Genomic DNA, 22,069 nt, shown 5'->3' with positions numbered 1-22,069 from the left:
CACAGCGTGATGTGGACACCCCACATCACGCTGTGACAGGCAATGATGCATGCATTTATTTCTAATGATTAGAGGTAATTAGTCATATTTTTCTGCATTTCTTGGTAGATCCCCCTCCCTTCAAGAATACATTTTTAGTTTGTCTTTGGTATCTTTGTTGTCAGTAAGAAGCTGCTGCAGTGTGCAATTTTTTGTACTCTTTTCTCTCTTTCTGACAGGTTTGGTTTCAGCATGACACTGTGTGAAAAAGGATGACTCCTTTACCTCAGAAAACCTCCCTTCCCAGCGCTGTCATCCAGCGTGCATGTAGGTTTGCTTTGTCTTCCTTTGCAGTTTCTCCCTCACTGTATCTCATTGAGCGCTCCTTCAACAGCTCTCACCCGTCAGAGTCCTGTCAGACAGGTTTCACTGTAGTTTCAGTGTGATTCTGTCTTTTTTCTTTTGTACATTTTTATGAAAGTAGATTTTTATCAGTATCGTAGAATTCATCATGCCACCATCAGCCTTTGTTCCTTTGTAGCTAGAAGCCCGCAAGGAGCATGAACCTCTGCTCACTGCATTTGTGCATATTTCTATCTAAATGGTTCAGAAATATCCAGAACCTCAGCATGAAAAACCTCTGCGGCCTCAGCAGTGGGCAACCAACTGATCTGGCGTCAGGTTTTTGACTTATCATGGTGTACTGACTCTAAATTAAGCTTGACAGTCCAACCTGGAATCAATGAGAATAAAACCATCTTTGAAGTGTTATAAGGCTCATGGTATTTTCAAATGTTGTTGTGTGGTGCCCCCTGCTGCCCGATTTCTAATTTATGTGGGGGCATTATGGTGTCTTTTAATATGAACTCAGCATAAAAAATAAACATCCCTTTTTCAGGACACTGTATTTTAAAGGTAATTCTGTAAATATCATAAGGACTTTACTGTAAAGGGTGTAAACAATGTTTTTCATGCTTATTCAGTAAACCATAAACAATCAACAAACATGCACCTGTGGAATTGCCATTAAGACCCTAACAGCATGCTGACAGTAGGCGATTAAGGACACAGCTATAAAAAATAACAACACTAAATAAACCTTTCTACTGACTTTAAAAAACACCAAAAGAAAGATGTGCAGGGTCCCTTCTCATTTATGTGCCTTAGGCGTGCTGCAAGGAGGCATGCTGCCTGGGCAGTAAATTGCAATGTCTGTACTGTGAGACAGCTAAGAAAGCACTACAGGGATACAGGAAGGACAGCTGATAGTCCTCGCAGTGGCAGACCACATGTAACAACACCTGCACAGAACCACAGGGCCACACCAGATACCGATTGATACTTTCGATTTTGACGCCCCTTTTTTTAGGGACACATTTTTCCATTTCTGTTGCTCACATGTCTGTGGAAATTTGTTCAGTTTATGTCTTAATTGTTGAATCTTTTTATGTTCATCTAAATACTAACACATGTTGAGATGAAAATAAAAGCAGTTGTAAGTGAGAGGACATTTCTTTTTTGCTGAGTATAGCTTGTCTATTAGCCCTGGTTGTGGGTAAATTCAGTGTAGGCCTAATAGTTGATAGATTAGACAGTCATAGGTGCACTTTGGTCATTGGGCCAGGACTGAAGATCAAGGCTCTTGTGCTTTAAAAAAAAGTAATATTACCTTTTCTCTCAAAAGGTAGATTTTATATTTTTCAGGATGTTGTATTAAAACACATTTCATTCCTGATGATGCAATTCTGTGTTCGTCCTCTGTTTGTGTCAAAATAGCTATCATTGTGCAGGCTTTTGTATTGCTTATTATATAGTGTTATCATTATGTTATTTTATTATTCACAGAGCTGGTGCATGCCGGTGGAAGTTGCTTTTACTGGAGTCCTGAGAAGTAGGAAATGTCATTCCTGCATATTATTGATTTAGTTTATTTGTTGATTTAATGTTTTACATTATAGAGCTGATTCAATTAGTCAAAGATCTGAAAAATCATTGGCAAACGTTTTGATAATTGAGAAAGGCTACTGCTTTCTTTGTCTTACATATAAACTGCATATAGCCTATTTGGGTTTGGACTAAACAACACATGAAGAGATCACAGTGGAGTATTTCACTATATTATTCTCTAGATAAGGCGGTTAATGGATTAATCGAGAAAATAATCAGGTCAATTGACAATTCAAATATGAATTACATGCAGCCCTACTTTACATTGTGACTTGCATGTGTTTCATAGCTCTCCTTGTAATTTTGATCATTGCAGTATAGCTCAGGCCCCCCTCCCCGCTGTACTGGGACTTTATGGAGCTGCAGGCTAATCACAGCGAGCTGCCCATCCTGTTTCCAGTCCTCACAGTGACGTTCACCATCGAGGGAGGGCTTGGCAAGGTTGCAGAGGCAAGAGAGGTCTGCATTTTCACAGCACTCCCTCCCCTCACCCTGCAGCAGGTCAGACAAGGTTGTGGCTCCCTGATGACTCTGGTTCATGGGTGAGCTAGGCAGCGTTTAATGAGAGTAACTTAACCCTTTTATCACACCAAGTGCTGAAATGACAAATGAGCAGCAGAGGAAAGAAGGCAGTGGGTTAGGACTCATTTCACTTAAATTTATTTATTTTGCTATTTTAGCAAAGTTGTATGGAAATTGCTTGTTTATGAGCAGATGACATGAAAAAGCAGTAAAAAGCCAGAAGAAACACTAAAAAGGCATTGTTGTTCTGGAGAAGGACAGTAAGAGTGTGATTTGTGTGTGTGTTTGTGAGAGGGTGGGTGTTGATCTTTCAGGGCCAATAATGCACAAGCATTGCAAAGGGTGTCAATCAAACTCCATTTCTCATCACATCCAGATCTTCAGCCATCCCTGCGCCAACAGTGTCTAGTCTTCATCAGGGGAGATCCAATACTACTCATGGCTTCCCTACCACCTTAAAATATGATAACATCACAACGGTGTCTCATCTTTATTATGCACATGTCAATGAAATATTTGTTCACTCATAATGAAGTCTCTCCTGATTGAAATAATTAGATTAGAGTGATGAAGTTAGTTAGGAGAAGGTGATTGGGACCAGGACAAAGAGGCTGATGTCATATACAAGAATAAAATAAGCTCAAATTGATTAAGAAACCTAAATCAAACAGAACCCAGAAGCTCTGCATTAAAAGAGAATTTTACAGTTTTACTGCATATAAAGCCCTTTTCAGAACTGTGCAAGGTATGACAAAAAGTGTGATGTCACTTGCTACATTAGCCGCTACCAGCATCACATACTCACAATCTGAGATGCATTGTGGGTAATGCAGGCACCCGGTTTGACGAGGAAAAAAATACGTGTCTTAAAAAAAAGAAGATTTCACGTCATTCCACTCCTCGACTTTAATCTTTTCTCTTTTTTTTTAACTCTCCATTGTGAACCCGACAATAGTGCAATGCTAAATATGTGGTCTCCAGCATGCAGCACTTTGCAGAACAGAATCAATGTAATTATAAACCTTTCTGATTTTCTTGCAAACTGCTTTGGTGACATTGTTGGAATGAAATATTCACGGCAATAATGAACTGAACTGAACAATGTTTGCTGACGACACAGCATCTTTCACCTTCATCAGTGCTACCAGGAGTCTGTATCTGATTTCTCAAATGAGTTAAGTCACATTACATAACAATTTTTGGAAATTAGCGTTAGTTAAACAAAATTCATTGTCATTCAGTCACTCTGCCAAGATTTTCTTCTTCCAGTGATACTAAATACATCTTCTGAAAAAGCACAAAACAACACAGGCTTCTACAAAACAATCTTTACTGTGGCACAACAGCAGTGCCAGAGCTGCCGTTTAACCCGCACGAGAGTGAATGCAATTTGAGACTGAAATTAAATCAACACATCATGTTCTTTCTGATAAAAAAGGAAAGTACATCACAAAAGTGCACTAGGCCCACAATTCAGCCCTTTTAAAAAAAATTGCATTTTATCTCCAAATGTACTCGAGAGCCCCAGTCATTTGGCAGCTGCTCAAGACGTTTCCCCTCCTTCTTTAATTACGTGCAGTGCATTTAACTCAGATCAGGTTTGGCAGTCTGTCTGCTGTCTGCTAAATAAAACATGAAGCAGCTATTTCTGTCTTCTCCAAAAACCCTATGCTCAGGAAATGACTGCTGCTGTTGTTAATCTGGCAAGTTGTCATGTCAAAGATACATCAGTTGCATCATTTGATGCCTGAGTTTTAGGTAATGGCCTCATGTTTTCTTACACAAGAGTGAACACCATTTCGACGTTTTAATTTGTAAATGCAAATCCTTATTAAACAAGGTTGAAGGAGCCATTGAAGGAGTATATTCAGAAAATACCCGTGCAAGCGTCGTTTGACTGTAACACAATGATTACCTTGTTGTGTCATAGTTTAGTGACTAATCAAAATACAGACCCGGTTCTCCAAAGGCGACTGAGAGAAATTCTGTACATCCTCCAGCCTGTTACATTGAAAAACACTAGTGCACGTGTTCATCAACACCAGTAACACACTTTATATTTAACATGCATCAGTGAACAGAGAGCCCAGGTTGCTCTGATAGTGGCCTTCAGCTCTTCTGCATTGTTGGGTCTGGCGTATCACATCTTCCTCTTCACAATACCCCATAGATTTTCTATAGGGTTAAGTTCAGGCGAGTTTGCTGGCCAATTAAGAACAGGGATACTATGGTCCTTAAACCAGGTACTGGTAGCTTTGGCACAGTGTGCAGGTCCCAAGTCCTGTTGGAAAATGAAATCTGCATCTCCATAAAGTTGGTCAGCAGCAGGAAGCATGAAGTGCTCTAAAACTTCCTGGTAGATGGCTGCGTTGACCTTGGACCTCAGAAAACACAGTGGACCAACACCAGCAGATGACATAGCACCCCAAACCATCACTGACTGTGGAAACTTTACACTGGACTTCAAGCAACGTGGATTCTGTTCCTCTCCTCTCTTCCTCCAGACTCTGGGACCTTGATTTCCAAAGAAAATGCAAAATTTACTTTCATCAGATAATATAACTTTGGACCACTCAGCAGCAGTCCAGTCCTTTTTGTCTTTAGTCCAGGCGAGACGCTTCTGACGCTGTGTCTTGTTCAAGAGTGGCTTGACACAAGGAATGCGACAGCTGAAACCCATGTCTTGCATACGTCTGTGTGTGGTGGTTCTTGAAGCACTGACTCCAGCTGCAGTCCACTCTTTGTGAATCTCCCCCACATTTTTGAATGGGTTTTGTTTCACAATCCTCTCCAGGGTGCGGTTATCCCTATTGCTTGTACACTTTTTTCCTACCACATCTTTTCCGTCCCTTTGCCTCTCTATTAATGTGCTTGAACACAGAGCTCTGTGAACAGCCAGCCTCTTTAGCAATGACCTTTTGTGTCTTGGTCGTCTTTTGGACAGCTGTCAAGTCAGCAGTCTTCCCCATGATTGTGTAGCCTACAGAACTAGACTGAGAGACCATTTAAAGGCCTTTGCAGGTGTTTTGAGTTAATTAGCTGATTAGAGTGTGGCACCAGGTGTCTTCAATATTGAACCTTTTCATAATATTAGTTATATTAGTTGTCAGTTATAATCATCAAAATTAAAAGGAATGAACACTTGAAATATATCAGTCTGTGTGGAATGAATGTATACATTACACAAGTTTCACTTTTTGAATGGAATTTCTGAAATAAATCAACTTTTTGATGATATTCTAATTGTATGACCCGCACCTGTATAACAAGTGGAGTGAGGACAGGTGGAAAGGAGCCATTGAAGAGTAGAGGGAGATAGTGGAGGCAGAGCTCTTTTCAGAGCTGTATGCTACACATTGAACACTAAAGGGCAGGCAGAAAAGATAGCCACTAGCATGGTTAAAACTATGTGTCATTTACTAGTAAAAACGTTACTGCATGTGAAATGTTTCTGTGTGTACTCCTGCTGATATCACATGCCATCACACGACACTGTCAAAGCAGTGTCTTGTGGCAGGGTTAGGTCGACGTGTATATAATCAAACAACAAAAGGGTGCTGAAGAACAGGACACCTTCCATTTTTATTTTATTTTCATCCACTTAGTGACAACGCCCAAGCAGGTTGTCTGTTGATACAGCAACATGGTTAGCACTGTCGCCTCACAGCATGAAGGTCGTGGGTTCAAACCCCAGTTTCCCCGGCTTTTCTGTGTGGAGTTTGCATGTTCTCTCCGGGTGCTCCGGCTTCCTCCCACCATCCAAAGACATGCGGACATTGGACCCTAAATTGTCCTTAGGTGTGAGTGGTTGTTCGTCTATGTGTGGCCCTGCAATGGACTGGTGACCTGTCCAGGGTGTACCCAGCCTTGCACCTGATGTCAGCTGGTATTGGCTCCAGCCCCCCACGTCTCTGTACACAGGGTAAGCAGTTGATGATGGATGGATGTATATTCCACACAAGTAATGGCAATGAGTTCAAATTTAACAATACAACATAATAATTTTGACAATTTGCTCACTACTTACATGATAAAAACTTCACACAGCATCACAGGTGAATATTACCTCAGAAGGGAAAGAATTTGTCATAACCCGTGAAGCTGCTGCAGTTATATGCCAAAACACTGACTAGGACTAGTGGATGGCTGCCCCCAAATGAAGAAAAAAATGACAACATAAATAAATGAAACAAGCTGTTTATTGTGATCTATGTTTTATGTTAACTTGCAATTTATTCTGTGTTTTTAGTTGATTATTAAGATATTGTTATAGCCTAATTAAGAGTTTTTTTAAGGAGAGATGTTAAGAGATTTAGTATTTAAATGTTTTTAAATGTTTTGATTCAACTCCATTGTGTAATGTTTACATTGACTGTAGTTTGGGATTCATGTTCTTTATCAATAAAAAATCAAGATGCTTATGTGTACCAACATTAACTTGGTATGATTGACATACCTTTGTTTTTTTACACAGCAGGCTATTTATTTTTTGGAAAATGACTGCTAGAGCTGGGAACGAAATCAAACATCTAGGCTATATTAACACACATTGTAACAATATGGTCCTGAAAATGGGTCTCTATCAATACTTTAGATTACAGCCTGCATACCCTGTAGCAACATACTGTAACTAGGGCTGACTGCAAGTGCTTTAGATTAGGCCTTGGACAGGACCAATCTACCTGTTGCTAAGGTGCTTCAAAAAGTTTGTGCAAGTGTAGCCTACCTAGAAGAATACGTGCTGGCAAAAGTTGGTCACACCATATATTGATTTGAAATGGGTTTTTTTTTTCTGTTTCCAAAAGAAGGGCCCTTTGGCATCCAGAGAGGACAGGAGAGAATGCTCCTTGTCCACATTACGCTGCTGGAAACGTGATCCTCAATCCGCGGGGCAGCGCGCTGCGTCGCAACATTACGGTAGGAGAGCCCCAAGGTGCAGGTGACTGACAGGTGAAAGAGGTGACGCATCGGGAAGGACCACGAAAGCAAAGGGAAGGTATCGATTGGATTATTTCATGAGCCGTCTGGCACGTGTATGATTGTGCGAGGTCGAAACAAGCATTAAGGTAAGTTTATTAATATGGTTATTAATTCGCTGGTTCGTTTTGGAGAAGAATACAGCAAATGTTTTAATATGACATGTAGCCTCTATAGGTCAGAAGTTATAGGATGGATATATTTGCGATTTCTGACTGATAACAAACTGAAACTGTGAAACATTTCTTCACAGTTGTAAGCACTTTTAGCTTATTGTTGATTTTTGTATGTTCAGTCATTTTGAATTACTTCATGAGGATGAGGCGAAATATAAGTATAGGTCTATAAGCCTATTAAAATGTTGACATCAATGACCATCAGGCTGTTACCATGAAGTCTAATTTAACACATAGGAAGGAATTCTGCAGGTTTATTGTGGGTCTGCACAACTGACAAAATCCTTTAAACTGTGTAATGTAAATGAAAAGATGAAAATGAATATAGGATATACCAAATGCATGCTGGCATTCTGTCTATTTCAGCATTTTCTACAGTTTTCTCAATTTAACCCCATATCAAGCAGCAGTCAGTCATCACAAACTCATGCCATGCAGCCAAACATAGTTCAGATGCATTGGATTATATTTGGAATTCTAGTGGAGACCCCAAATATACCTGGTCAAGGGCGGCTATTTCATGTCACCATTGGTGGGGACAATCAAAGCTGTCAGCTTTCTCCTTGTGGGAGATTTTTAGAAATAAAGTCGCAGAGGGCATGAAAAAGGCAGACAGTGGACAGAAATGTATAAATATGAGGGGGGAGGACATATTCTTTCTAAAAAATGCAATAGTAATAGAGAACAACAGCTAGATTTTGCTAGGTGGAAGGGTAAACAGCAAGTTTACACAAGCCTAAATCAATAATAAGATGTACGGTCCCAGTTGCTCTAAGATCCTGTCACAACCACCAATGTTACAAAAAAAAAAGGGTTTTGGGTCAGTTTACACCAACAGTTATGCAACGTTTATACTAAATCAATGAATAACCAATGTTTCCCCACAGTTCTGGACATCTATGGAGCTGTGTGGTCCCAACATGAGTGAGAGTGGAGGCACACTGTGCCAGGTGAAGCAGCGTCCCCGCCACAGTGCCCCACTTTGTCACCTGCAGGCCAGTGGACACCACATGCGCAACCTCCCCCACCAGCCATGGGTCAGCCACCCAGCTCCGGCCATCGCCTCCAGCCCGACCGAGGCCATCTGCCATAGGGTAAATAGATCCGTGGCGACCAGCTACAGCAACCCAGGTAGTGCGGCCTCCAGACTGGGAGAGGAGGCAGCACCGGCCCGCGGTGTCTCCACAGGGAAGGTGGTGGTGACAGGAGGAGGGGGATACTTAGGGTTGAGGTTGGGAAAAGAGCTGGCCAGCCAGGGAATGTCAGTGATCCTTCTGGACATGAACAAGCCTCCCTGCGATATCCCTGATGGAGGCATCTTCTATCAGGTACAGGACAGTGGAGAGGGAGCTGACTCTGTTCTGAAACAAACTGATACCTTTGTTTGAATGTTTGAACGTTTGTTGTTATATCAGTTCTCTATTTTTCCAAATCCAAAATGACACACAGCACTATCAACTTGCAATGATTATTCATCCATACATACTGTTTCTTTGTTTCTGGCATTTTACCCCAAAACACACTGTCCCCTCATTACGATTTATTTTTAAATTTTAGAATAGACATTTTAATCCATTCAATACAAAAAGCAGTCTATAGGTCCTCATATTTTAGACATAATACCTGTCACATGGTTGGGTGGCTGAATCAAATTTTTATAATTATTAATTGTTTTACAATTTTGAATTTGTATGAGAAAGCTTTAAAAATCATCTCCCTCTTAACTACCAGTCAGACTGATGTAGAATGTGGCAGAAATATTAATTACATTCACCCTCACATAGTTTGTGAAAAGGAACAGGATCTGATAAAAATGGCAAGAAATTACATCTGTCTTAAAGTAGCGAACATTTTGAAAAGACAAAAAATGGTTTATAATCTTGTCACAACATATATATGTTTAATGCAAATGTGTTTTATATTAATTAGCTCTGGGCTTTTTTTTCTCTACCTGCACATTCATTGTTATTTCTATCTTATTTTTAGATTTTAACCTCTAAGTAAACACAACTCAAACTCAAAGCACTGCTACGACAGTGACACAGGTGGGACCTCACATTTATTGTCTCACATTGAATGAGAAAAAATATTGTTTCTTGGTTTTTAATGTCTGCCCTCTTGCAGTAAAAGCCTCACTTACTTGGGTTATAGACAGCATTAAATACACAGTATGTGTTTTTCTTCTAACTTAAACTGCTCCGTGTAGACTTTCAATCCACTATTTCCTTCTTCAGCCAGCATCAGTGTGCCTCTCTGGTTAATCTGCGTGCTGGCTGGAAACAGACACAGATGAGTGATCTGCCTCAGAGCGCCAGCTGCTGACTGGGTCAGAGAGGGTGGAGACATGATTCAGGTTTCACCTGCGGGACTGATGGCACACTTACCTTAATTACAACTGTCCTTTCATGCGATAGTTATTGACTCACACTGCCACATGTACTCTGTCACTGAATTTGCAATGCTCACAACTTGTCAACATGTGTTGAGAATACACAGTAAATGTACTATTGATAATAACAAAGCGAGGTGATGAAAAGCAGTTCTGTCTTCTCTTATGGACGCAGCTAATCCTCTGAGTTGGCATTAGTTAATTGAGGATAATCATGCCTCCCTTTCTCTTACAGAGTGACATCCGGGACTATTCATCCCTCCATAAGGTGTGTGAAGGAGTTGACTGTATATTCCACACAGCGTCTTACGGCATGACCGGACCAGAACAGGTAACTTCCCTTCATGTCCTCTCCAGCGTCTTAGCATCACTACTTAACCATTCAATCAAAAGCCAGAGACAAACAGAGACTGTATGTAGTGGGGATGTTTCATAGAATAACGAAGAGCTGAAAGTTTCATGCCTTTATTTAATTTACGATTAACTATGTACTACTCATAATCTTCTGCAGGCCTGAAGCACCATAAATGAGACTTTCTGAGCTCAATAATAATAATGTAAGAGTTAGTTGAAGCTATTCAGCAGAACTAGTTTGATAAGTACCAGAATTCCTTGTTAGAATTGAAGATGAATACAAATACAAATGGTCTATTTATTTTATTTTATAGATAAGAGCAAATGTTGTTCTGTTAGCTATTCAATGATTTAGCATTGCATTAGCATTAGCATAGCACTCCTATAGCATTGTCAGACTCACGATAGACAGTTTTTATTACACACATTCTTCTTCCTTGTCAAAACCTGCCGCCTACATTACCCACACTGCACATTGGCCGCTGATATTTCTTTTGCCGATACGTGTGTTTTATGCTAGTAGCGGCTAATGTAGCCTCGGGCTGCTATAACCTCACACAGAGATGAGGAGCGGGCTACATATAGATCTGGTAAGCTCACTTCTTTCCAACAATTTATTTTCCCAGATTTATTTTACTTTCAAACTTGTGGTCTTCAGCACCAATCAATGTCGACTTAAGTGACATCACTTGAGGCACTTCATCAGATTTTACGCAGCTCCCTCTGGAGCTACAAAAGGTTTAATACAACTTTTTTCACATATAGTAGACTACTCCCCAGCACCTGTAAACAGACCTTGATCTGTAAAATCGGTGGAGTTCCCCTCTAAGGCTGACTTTTGTCACTGAATGTTTCTGTTTTGTTCAAAAAGTGTAAGTACAGTTAGACCGGGACAAAACTGTTCTAACCATCAGTGCTCAACCATCAGTGCTCCACCAATAACGCTAATTAAACCAAAGACACTTTACCACAATTAGAATTTGTTTTGGTGGCTGGTTTGTTCACGTGTTAAGAGAGAGCAAGTGGTCTCGCTATTCGTTGGCAATAGGGCAGTGGATAAGACACTTGCCTTTGGTGTGAGAGACCTGGGTTCAATTCCCATTGTGGCACATCCACCAATGTGTCCCTGAGCAAGACACTTAACTTAAAGCATGCAACATCTGACATAATGTAGCTTTCAAAAAAAGTGTCAGCTAAATGTAAGATGTTCTGTATTTCTTTCTGTCTGCTAGCTGAGGAAAGAGCAAGTGGAGTCAATCAATGTTGGAGGGACCAATAATGTCATAAACGGTAAGGATACATGTATCTTATTTGTCATACTCATCAAGCAACCCTGTGATGAATCAATTTAATGAATTATGCTCATATCATTTAATATCTGGAAATAATTATAAATAATAGTAAAAGGGCTTTTTTCACTTTATTGTGTGTTTTTAATTAAAATCTTCATTGCTCATAGCAAAAAAAAATAAAGAAAGAATATGCACATTTGTCATACAATGTCTGCAAATTTATTTTTAATCTTTACACCCCCATAAAACACCCTGGTAGTCTGATAACTTTGCTGTGTGATGTGCTGTCTTCAGTGTGTAAGGAGAGAAGCATCCCCAGGCTGGTGTACACCAGCACCATCAATGTGGTGTTTACTGGGAAACCAATTGAAGAGGGCGATGAGGCTTCAGTGCCGTCTGTGCCCCCCGACATAGTGAGTAAAGCTTTTTTTAATCAAACTGAAGTATGACTATTGCCAACCTACAATGGGAAACCATATCAACTGAAATGTTACCCATGAATTCCTATAAATGTCCCATCCGCCCATGTATCACCAAAAATTAGAATGAAGAACCCAACAAAACACCAAGATTTGTAAATATCCCATACGTTTGCCATCAATAAGAACTTTTTCAACACTCGAGAGGGCAATACAATGCATTTATGTTTCTTTCTTTTGCAGCACATCGACCACTACTCCAGAACTAAAGCGATTGCAGAGCAGATGGTCCTCTCTGCCAACGGATGCTCCCTGAAAGGTGTGAAACAAACAGTGTGTGTAATGACAGGGCTGAACGATATATCTAAGAATTTCACATTGTGATTATTTTGGGAGATATTGTTATATGTCCCGATTTTAGTGGGAATGGTAATTGTTGAGGGTTTCTAGTTCCTCTACATTGTTTATATTAACAGATATGAAGCCTCCCATTCCCTCCTTCAGTGACCCTATCAGTGACGACCACCTTATACATTAAGCTTAGAGCTACAGGTTCATGATACACTGCAAGTTAAAGGTCATGTATCTACCAAAGTACTTAAGTACAATTTTGACTTTTTACTTCTACTGCACTTCATTTGGCTTTACTTTACTAGATTAATTTGGCAAGTACAGTTGCTATGTAAAAAACAAACGCTTATGATAGACTTACTATACAACACATTGTAAAAAGAGTAAACCACCGCTTTCTAGCCTTTTTGGCCAGTGACCCTGTATGAAAAAGCAGAAATGTCCCTTCAAACTTCTCAGATGTTTGCATTTAAATGCAAAATTCAAAGAACAAACACATTATCCCATCTCTCCCGGATCATCATCATCGTTAACTATCTTCTTCTGTAATATATCATCATATTTCAGTCACAGAGGCCACTGGTCTGTGGAAGGGTAGGTTTTACTTTTGAAAACTCAAGTATATTTAGCTGATAATTCTTCTACTTAAGCAGGATGGAAAGCAGGACTTTTACTCGTTATTATATATCTGTAGTGTTTGTACTTTTACCTAAGTAAAAGATCTACTTCTTTCACCACTGCACCTCAAAGATGAATTGGACACAAAAGAACTTTTATATATTAGTTAGCTGATAAACGTATATACATGATACACAAACCTTTCTTTGCTAGAAATATCAGTATGCTAATGGTGACCACTGTCAAAGTTTTTTCCTGAAAAACACATACATGCATATATTCAGTGAAGGTTGAAATCCTCTCTTGTGAAGGCGGAGGCCTGCTTCGGACCTGCGTCCTGCGACCCTGTGGCATCTATGGACCAGAGGAGAGGAGACACCTTCACAGAGTGGTGGTGAGTCAACACAAACAAAGCGGATATACACCGGTCAGCCATAACATTATGACCACTGACAGGAAGTGATTAACTCTGATTATCTCGTGACCATGGCACCTTTCAGTGGGTGGGATATATTAGGCAGCAAGTGAACATTTTGTCCTCAAAAGTGATTTGTTAGAAGCAGGGAAGATGGACAAGAATAAGGTTTTGAGCGACTTTGACAGGGGCAAAATTGTGTTGGCCAAGGAAGGAAAAAGAGTGAAGTGGTGACAGGGTCATTGATGCACGTGGGGAGCAAAGGCTGGCTCTTGTGGTCCAATCCAACAGATGAGCTACTATAGGTCAAATTGCTGAAAATGTTGATGCTGGTTCTGATAAAAAGGGGTCAGAACACACAGTGCATTGCAGTTTGTTGTACATGGGGCTGCGTAGCCGCAGACCAGTCAGGGTGCCCATGCTGACCCCAGTTCACTGCTGAAAACGCCTAAAATGGGAGCATCAGAACTCAACCACAGGGCAGTGGAAGAATGTGGCATGGTCTGATGAATCACGTGGATGGTGGTGTGTGTGCGTCGCTTACCTGTGGAGCACACAGCACCAGGATGCACTATGGGAAGATGGTGAAACGGCAGAGGCAGTGTGATGCTTTGGTCAATGTTGTGCTGGGAAACCTTAGGTCCTGCCATTCATGTGCATGTTACTTTGACACGTACCACCTACCTACCTACCGGCTGATACACACGCCAACCTGTGAATGGGGAGTACTGGAACCTATTTTTTCCACTTCAAAGCACTGCTGATCGGTGTGTATCAGGGCTCAGCAAATAAGTCTGACATCTGACCAGTTTTTCTTTTCAAGCCATTAGATGGCGAGCCAGAACATCGTCTATTGGCTATTTATATGCATATAATGTTTTCTGCATGTGATTAGCTCAGTTGGTAGTGCACAGGACTCCAGTGTGGTGTGTTCAATCCTCACTTGCTGCTAGTATTTTTTTTTCTTCCTTTTTCAACAGATAGATTTTGAAGAGATTGTATTACATATCACTATTAAGCATGTGCAGGAGTATGTACATCCCGGTGATTGGTCCACATCAAACTATGGATACTTACTTTTGTGTCCTCACGACTTTTTCGGCTTTTTCAGATGTGTGTCAAGCCAGAGTCTCTTTTGAATTTACTTCAGAACTTTTGAAAGTAACAGCTCTCAATTAAACACGACACAAAGCACTGCTGCAAATATGTTCTTGCGCTTTTATTTTGTAGGCCCAATCACTTAAGAGGAAGTGATTATGTGAGTAACTTTTGCTGTCATGACTGAGATCTGTTTCAGCACCAGTGCTATCTTTTTTTTTTTTGTCACTATCAAAGTAATCTGGCCAGATATTATTGCTGGCAGGCCAGCTTTGGCCCACAGGCCATCTATTGCCGACCACTGGTGTATATTGTCATATCATAAACATGAATTCCTTTTCATGTTGGCACTGGAAAAAATATACATCTTGCAGTGTCTGAAGCCTCCCTGGTGTTTCTGCCTGAAGAGTTTACATTATTGATAGAGCTCTCCAGGCATCCAGTTACAGCTACCTTTTCCTCCCCTGTGTCCTCTACGAGGTAGCAGTGCAGCCTGCTGAAGGGCCAGATGTGGTTGGTTATCTATCGGCCAGGTGGGACAGATGGTTGACTTCTTATGTACTATATATTGTAGGTTGCCTTACACATTATGCTATGTATTAGATACTATATTTGTACAAATGTAGTATGTTCAAATATGTTTTGCATAAAAACTACAAATACTTCTATAAGTCTAAATCATTCACATACCATAAGACCATTAGTTTCAGTTTACTGAAGTACACTAATAAAACTGTTTAAAATCCTTTGTAGCAAGGTTGATTTTGGTTAATTTTTGCCAACTTTCCATGCATTAAGTTTTGTCTTTGACTTTGGTATCCTTTTCTTTCAGCACGGCTCAGCTAAATGTCTGTCTTCTCATTTTGTCCATTTAACAAAGGAACCCAAATACATGAAACATGACACAAGTGCCTTTACAGATAATGTAACAATATCTATATAACATATAGAGCAGTTCCATGTTATAAAGCTATTGTTTCACAATTTATACGTACAAATACAGCAGCAGATACAACTATAATGCAGTCTATCTACATGTAATTTTCGGATTCAGCTGCTGAAAAGCTATGCTAACAACAAACAACCCTGAGTGATATTGTTTTTTGGACCTCTAGTAATTAATTTCCCATTTTTGCTCATTTTCCTGTTTTTCCAGTCATTAACCTCTCCTGTCATTTCAGATACCTGCCATTCCTCACCTGCCCTGTAGTTACCGCTGAGGCGTGTGTTCAGTGTTTTCCCACCATTCCCAATCACACTTTCCCCATTCCCTCATTAGCTCCTCTGCATGTGGCAGAGAGCATTCCTCCAGTCTCTTGCCAGGTCGTTCCCCCCGCCTGCCTCTAGCCTGCTTGGTTTACCCTCACTGTCTGCTTATCTGTTTTCAAACTCTGCCTTGAACTTCTTCCAGAGTTAACGACTTTCAACTGCTCTGCCCGTGAGTCCTGCTTTTGAGGCCACGTCTCTGTGTGCAGAACCGTTACACCCACTTCTCAGTCCTGCATGTCAGAGGTTTTCTATTTAATTTTCACGCAAGATGGGCAATGTTACAAAAACACACAAAGAAAACACAAATGAGTAAAAGGAAGTGATGGAACACCAACCTGTGAGGCTTATAAAAACCCCTCACCACAAAACAAACTGTCTGCTTATTGTCCCTCGTCTCTCTCTGTCTCACTCAGGTGAATGTGGAGCGTCGGTTGTTCAGTTTCAGGTTTGGGGACCCCCCGGGCCAGGATGAACTGGGTACATGTAGATAACCTGGTGCTGGCGCACACGCTGGCAGCTGAGGCTCTTGCACTGCAGAGGAGCTGTGTCGCTGTGAGTCAAACAGACAACACCCATAGATCCATGTGATCAGACTACTTGAAACCACACACATACTTTCTCAGTATCAGTAACCAATTTATGACTTGAATATCAGTTATATTTAACTAAAGGTTCTGCTGTAACATTTTTTATTCAACCTTTCCATTCTGCACAACTAAGATCAAAGATAGGATACAGTTATCACTTGCTTGTTAGTGCTAGCTACTTTTTTCATCTTCATAGTTTAATTAAAGGCAATGTACAGTGTCCCCATTGTTTTTTGTTCTATTGCAGAGTGGACAGGCCTATTTCATTAATGATGGCGTTTCAGTCAATCTCTTTGAGTGGTTGACACCGTTGGTGAGTTAAATGTTAAGGCTGGTGATATTCTACATTTTTCTTATTGTCAAAAGACCGACCTCAGGAAATCCACCAGTCTACCAACATTTAATCAGTCTTACTAACAAGGATTGTCTGTGAAGCCAAAGCTTGATGTATCTTATTCCTCTGTGTCACGGAGCTCCATTGTTGTCCCAAACTATTAAGAAGATATCAATGAGCTATTTACACGTGTTTGAGTAATGTTCGCTAAGAAATTACAGTAGCCCTTTGAAATAAATATATAAAACAATATATTTGTGACCTGTTTTTAAAGATTGACATGTTCAGTAGGAACGAATGGGCTGAATGCAACAGACAGGTTAGGGAAATTAGAAAGTATTGAAAGATGGACAAACACATTGTTAATTTTTTTCATGCCATTTATTGACAATAAGAAAAATATAGAACTCTATAAGAACTCCTGCCATTTACTTTAAACTTTCAAGAATATTTACAGTTTAATTCAAATGCATTTTGTCAAAACTTAAGTGGAATTTGCTCTGTTTCATGTTGCCAACGCAGTTTGAAAAGCTGGCCCACAGCAGACCGTTGATTAACCTACCTGTGACACTCGTCTATTCAGCAGGTATCTCTCTTTCTCCAAAATGCGTACACCTTTTAGATATCTCTTAGATCATATATGTTTAAAATGTTGTTATGAACACTAACACTGTGTATGCTTTTCTTCTATTTTCAGCCATCCTGATGGAATATTTGCACGTAGCTCTGAGGCCTGTGATAGAAGTGCCTCTCCTCTTTACCAGAAGTGAGGTAATTATGCTTCTTTCTGCCTCTTCTGTCTCTTTTAAAACTTGAATTGAATTCTGGAGAACCTTCTGTTCAGTATGTTCTTAATATTTTTTTAATACCTTACAGACACAGCCTGATACTTGGAAGAAAGAAAAATGCTTTATTTTTATAAACTCAAATGCCTCACAAAGGTCTTTTAACATTCCCACACCTGAGTGAACAATGATGCATTAAGGATCATGATGACGTGACCATAGTGTTGAAAGTTACAACACTGTGGAGCGTGTGTGGACATATGCATCCATATGTACCTACCTAACTGAATACTGTATGTGTCTCATGTGTTGGGTATGGGTTACCTGCTCTCTGATGAGTAGATTCTTGTTTAAGTCTCTCCTGCAACAGTGAAGACAGACTTCATTAGGGCGGGTATTTTCCTATCAACCCCCTGCTCTCCTCCACCATCATCTGACACTATCTCTTGTGCATGAATTATGGAAAACCAAAGGGAGCCTTTAATGAATTCAAAAGTTTAAGCAAATAACAAAATCCCAAAGTTCTCATAGTGACTGGAGGCATATTAATCTGTTTGTCTGCAGCACTATTAAAAAACGTATCAGGATGAGGGCCGTTTGCAGTAATCCTGCCTGGGGAGGCCTTTACAATGCATCTTAAGGAGCCTCTGCCACGGCCTGTAAGGTCCTCATGAATGTGTGATGAAGCAGAAACCAAAGCTGGGCCCGTGGGCCTGCACCTGGAGCTCATTCTGTCAGACAGCTGCTGGCCGGGGATCGATGATTGTCCTGTGAATAAAACATAAACGGGCTGTGGGTCAGAACAGGAAGTTCAAGATGAGGTTTACAGGAAGTGACCTCAGTACAGTGGCTGTTGCTATGGTGAGCATAGTCGGATCGACTCTCAGGTTAAGCCATCGCGTGATATGCAGAGGAGTTTTACTCGTATAGAAATTCCACGTCAACTGCAAACACGTGGAGGAAAAAGCAGTCAAATATATCAAGTCAAGTACAATTTAACCCACATGCACCATCCTGCTGCTGTAAACACTCACGAGAGCACCAAATGTGTATTTATCCACAGCTAAAAATAATACCCAACAGATACACTATTTACTCCTGTTAAAGTGATATTTGCTAAAAAACTGCAGTGACCAGCTGTTTCTGCCTATTTTAATGTGTTCAGTAAGACTGAAAGGGCTTGAATCAGAGTACCACAGACAGGTCAGGGAGATCGGAGATAAGATGCTTGCCTTTGGTGTGGGAGACCTCGGTTCGATTCCCACTGTGAGACATCACCATTGTGTCCCTAAGCAAGACACTTAACCCCTAGTTGCTCCAGAGGCGTGTGACCTCTGACATGTATAGCAATTGTAAGTCGCTTTGGATAAAAGCGTCAGCTAAATGTAATATTGTATAACGCCAGCCTATATTTCCACACAAAAAACCAATGCAGAACTCGGATTCATTATCCAGTGTTAGGTAAACATTCGTACACGTGAGGCAACATAAAAACATGGCAGCAACTCAATGCATTTAGACACGTAGACGTGGTCTAGACAACTCGTTGACGTTCAAACTGAGCATCAGAAAGGGGATGTAAGTGGCTTTGAACGTTGCATGATTGTTGGGGCCAGACGGGCTGGTCTGAGTATTTCAGAAACTGCTGATCTACTGGTATTTTCACACACAACTGTCTCTAGGGTTTACAGAGAATGGTCCAGAAAAGAGAAAAAATATTCATTAAGCAGCAGCTGTGTGGATGAAAATGCCTTGTTGCTATCAGAGGTCAGAGGAGAGGAGGAGGTTCAAGACCGAAAGGCAACAGTAACTCAAATAACTTGTTACAACCAAGGTATGCAGAATACCATCTCTGAACGCATAACACGTTGAACCTTGAAGCAGATAGGCTACAGCAGCAGAAGACCTTTGACAACAGAAGATTGGAAAAACATTGCCTGGTCTGATGAGTCTCAATTTCAGCTGTCACATTCAGATGGTAGGGTCAGAATTTGGCATAAACAACATGAAGACATGGATCCATTCTGCCTTGTGTCTACGGTTCAGTGCTGGTGGTGGTGGTGTAAGGGTGTGGGGGATATTTTCTTGGCACACTTTGGGCCCATTAGTACCATTTCAGCATCATTTAAATGTGAGTATTGTTGACCACTGTGTACAATGATGAAATCCTGGTTGATCAATTTACAACAACCTGGCATAGTCGTACAGTAGAGCTTTAAAGATCTTTTGTAACAGGTGTGTGTGCTGATTGAAGCACTTTTACGTCATAAGAGAAGAAGAACTGGCTCATGTGAAAGGAAGGAAAACTGAAAAAGAGCTTGAAAGAAATCTTGTCCCACTGGCGTCGGGCTGAACTCTTATCTGGTGTCGGTCTATCACTGTGTGTACTTCACATGCAGACACCTTACCCCAAGGCTGTAAGAAGATGCAGTAACCGGAGGCAGCCATTACTCACAGGCTATCAGAATGTAAAACCAAGTTTGCCGAATTGGGGTTAATCTGAACCATTAGCTTGGCAGTATGACCTTTAACCTGGTCTGGGCTTCTCTGCAGGAGGAGCTTCTGCAGATGATTTCTGTCTTGATGAGAACATTTTGTGGACCACATATTTAACACAAATGCCCTGACTTCCACTTCAAGGTGAGGAGCATAGCTGTGAGCCACACCTTCAAGATCGACAAGGCCCGTCGAGAGCTGGGTTACTGTCCGAAGCACTACAGTCTCTCGGACTCTGTGGAGCAGTACCTGAAGTCCAGAAAGCCTCGCTCCAGCTTGCCTCCTTTCAACCTCTCCTGGACCTCCCAGCTGCCCCGACACCTGGTCCTACTGCTGCTGCTGGGTCTCAGCCTGGTGCTAATGATGCTATGCTGTGCACTCTGTCAGAACTAAACAATACTCACTGGAAAATAGTGGATGGACAACTGCACAATAAGCTATCTCAAGCGTTATTTATGATCAGACACTAAGTCTTATTTGTTAGGAAATTAACTGTTTTGCTTCGATGTTGCAAAAAGGTCTCACAGCTTAGTTTTTTTCTTACAAAGTGATGAAGTACTAAAATGCACCACATTACTTATTAAGGAAACTCAGCAGGCGCAATAAATTATGCTCTAAAAATAAGTCTTCAGAACGTCAGAGACAGTAATTTCCTCCACCTTTTTGTTGTTGGTAGGCTATATGTGTGTCTGATTGCAAAATGATGAAACTACCAGGCTGCGCATTATTGTATTAAAGCTGAGCTGTGTGAATGTTCTGAATTTCTCTCCAGTTTGAAGTTGCTATGATTTCATTAAAATGACAAAATATCCATCTTTGTATTACAAATATTACAATTTTAAATTGATTGTATTTAAAGCATGCTCCAGTTGATAAAGATTTGTTGTGATTTACACATCCTAGTAATTTTGTACACTTTTAGAAATAAAATAATTAACAGTGAATGCCAATGATCATTTTATATCTACAATAAGCACATTCATTTATACGTTACCTCTTTCCTCTACTTGAGAGCATTATTTGTAGTTGAAAATCCATCTATATGTATATGAATAAATTATGTGTTATCAAAAAGACAGCTGGTGTTTTTGACATGCGGGCTGCCACAAGAGGGCGCACTTGCACTGCGAAAGACTGCTCCAGCCAAATGCAGTAATCTGTGTCAGCAGAGCCGTATTAGCCATGCACGCGTGTATGTGAAATGTCACGTAACAAAGTACTGTGTCAGCTGACTCGGAGTGTGATTGCGTTAGGAGTCAGGACAGATCCGCAAAAGTTAAAGGAGTCTGGCAGCGGTGGGATTCGAACCCACGCCATCGAAATGACTGGAGCCTAAATCCAGCGCCTTAGACCACTCGGCCACGCTACCACTGCAACGCACGCGATCAATCTACAATAAAATAACACGACTGATGATGTTTTACTCGTGTAGATAGTTGAACAGATATATACTTTATTTATCCCGAGGGAAATTCAAATATCCAGCAGCATACGAAACATACATACATTAAACCTATATTAAAATAGAATTAAAATAACTTAAACACAGTAAAACAGTGCAAAAACAGTAAACAGTCCAAAAAGGAGTGCAGATGGAGGTAGAAATTGTTCTTTTGTCTATTGTCCTCCCTGCCGTAGGAGCTGTTGTACAGTCTGAGGGCCTGGGGGACGAAAGAGTTTTTAAGTCTGTTGGTGGAGCTGGGCTAGGACAGCAGTCTGCCACTAAACACCTCTCCGATGAAGGTGTTGTGCAGACGGTGGTGGGCGTCGTCCAGTCCCTTGAATAAACAAGTTGTCCACTGCTATGTTGTCCGTAAAAAGTAATTGTATCCATAGGATATATAAAGTTTTACACAGCTAGTGTAAACGTTAAAGTTTAAAATATTTTTTAAAACAAAAACAAAAAAACAACACACTTAAAGTATTATAAACAATACGACACGTACGGAGCTACTGTATCAGCGTCCTGCTCGCGCCGGCAGTTTTTTTTCATGTATTAAAATGTATTTAATGTTTAAAATATTAAAGTGTAGTATCAATACTTTCTTATTCATATGAGAG

The 22,069-nt window shown here is 40.6% G+C and overlaps 1 protein-coding gene, 1 long non-coding RNA gene and 1 other non-coding gene across 3 annotated transcripts; 2 read left to right on the top strand and 1 right to left on the bottom strand.

Annotated features, from left to right (window-relative positions):
- The first annotated feature begins 218 nt into the window (after positions 1 to 218).
- LOC119896354 lies at positions 219 to 2,670 on the top strand. The gene is made up of 3 exons (XR_005443206.1): positions 219 to 306; positions 1,825 to 1,870; positions 2,243 to 2,670. It is a non-coding gene; the product is annotated as an uncharacterized LOC119896354 (long non-coding RNA).
- Positions 2,671 to 6,963: 4,293 nt separating this feature from the next.
- Positions 6,964 to 20,607, top strand: LOC119896353 (putative short-chain dehydrogenase/reductase family 42E member 2). Its single transcript, XM_038709790.1, is given in 12 exon segments — positions 6,964 to 8,929; positions 10,226 to 10,321; positions 11,577 to 11,634; positions 11,931 to 12,049; positions 12,299 to 12,374; positions 13,336 to 13,418; positions 16,220 to 16,261; positions 16,263 to 16,358; positions 16,641 to 16,706; positions 17,250 to 17,313; positions 17,425 to 17,498; positions 20,153 to 20,607. Coding segments are annotated over 12 exon segments (1,452 nt in total). The 5' UTR covers positions 6,964 to 8,500; the 3' UTR covers positions 20,402 to 20,607.
- A 688-nt stretch (positions 20,608 to 21,295) lies between these two features.
- trnal-uag lies at positions 21,296 to 21,377 on the bottom strand. Its single transcript has one exon. It is a non-coding gene; the product is annotated as a tRNA-Leu (tRNA).
- Between the last annotated feature and the right edge of the window lie 692 nt (positions 21,378 to 22,069).

The sequence above is a fragment of the Micropterus salmoides genome, unplaced genomic scaffold, assembly GCF_014851395.1.
Source record: "Micropterus salmoides isolate LMB-PRFRI ecotype aquatic unplaced genomic scaffold, ASM1485139v1 Ms_hic_scaffold_959, whole genome shotgun sequence".
Lineage (NCBI taxonomy): Eukaryota > Metazoa > Chordata > Actinopteri > Centrarchiformes > Centrarchidae > Micropterus > Micropterus salmoides.
This window is presented reverse-complemented; position numbering and strand designations above follow the sequence as displayed.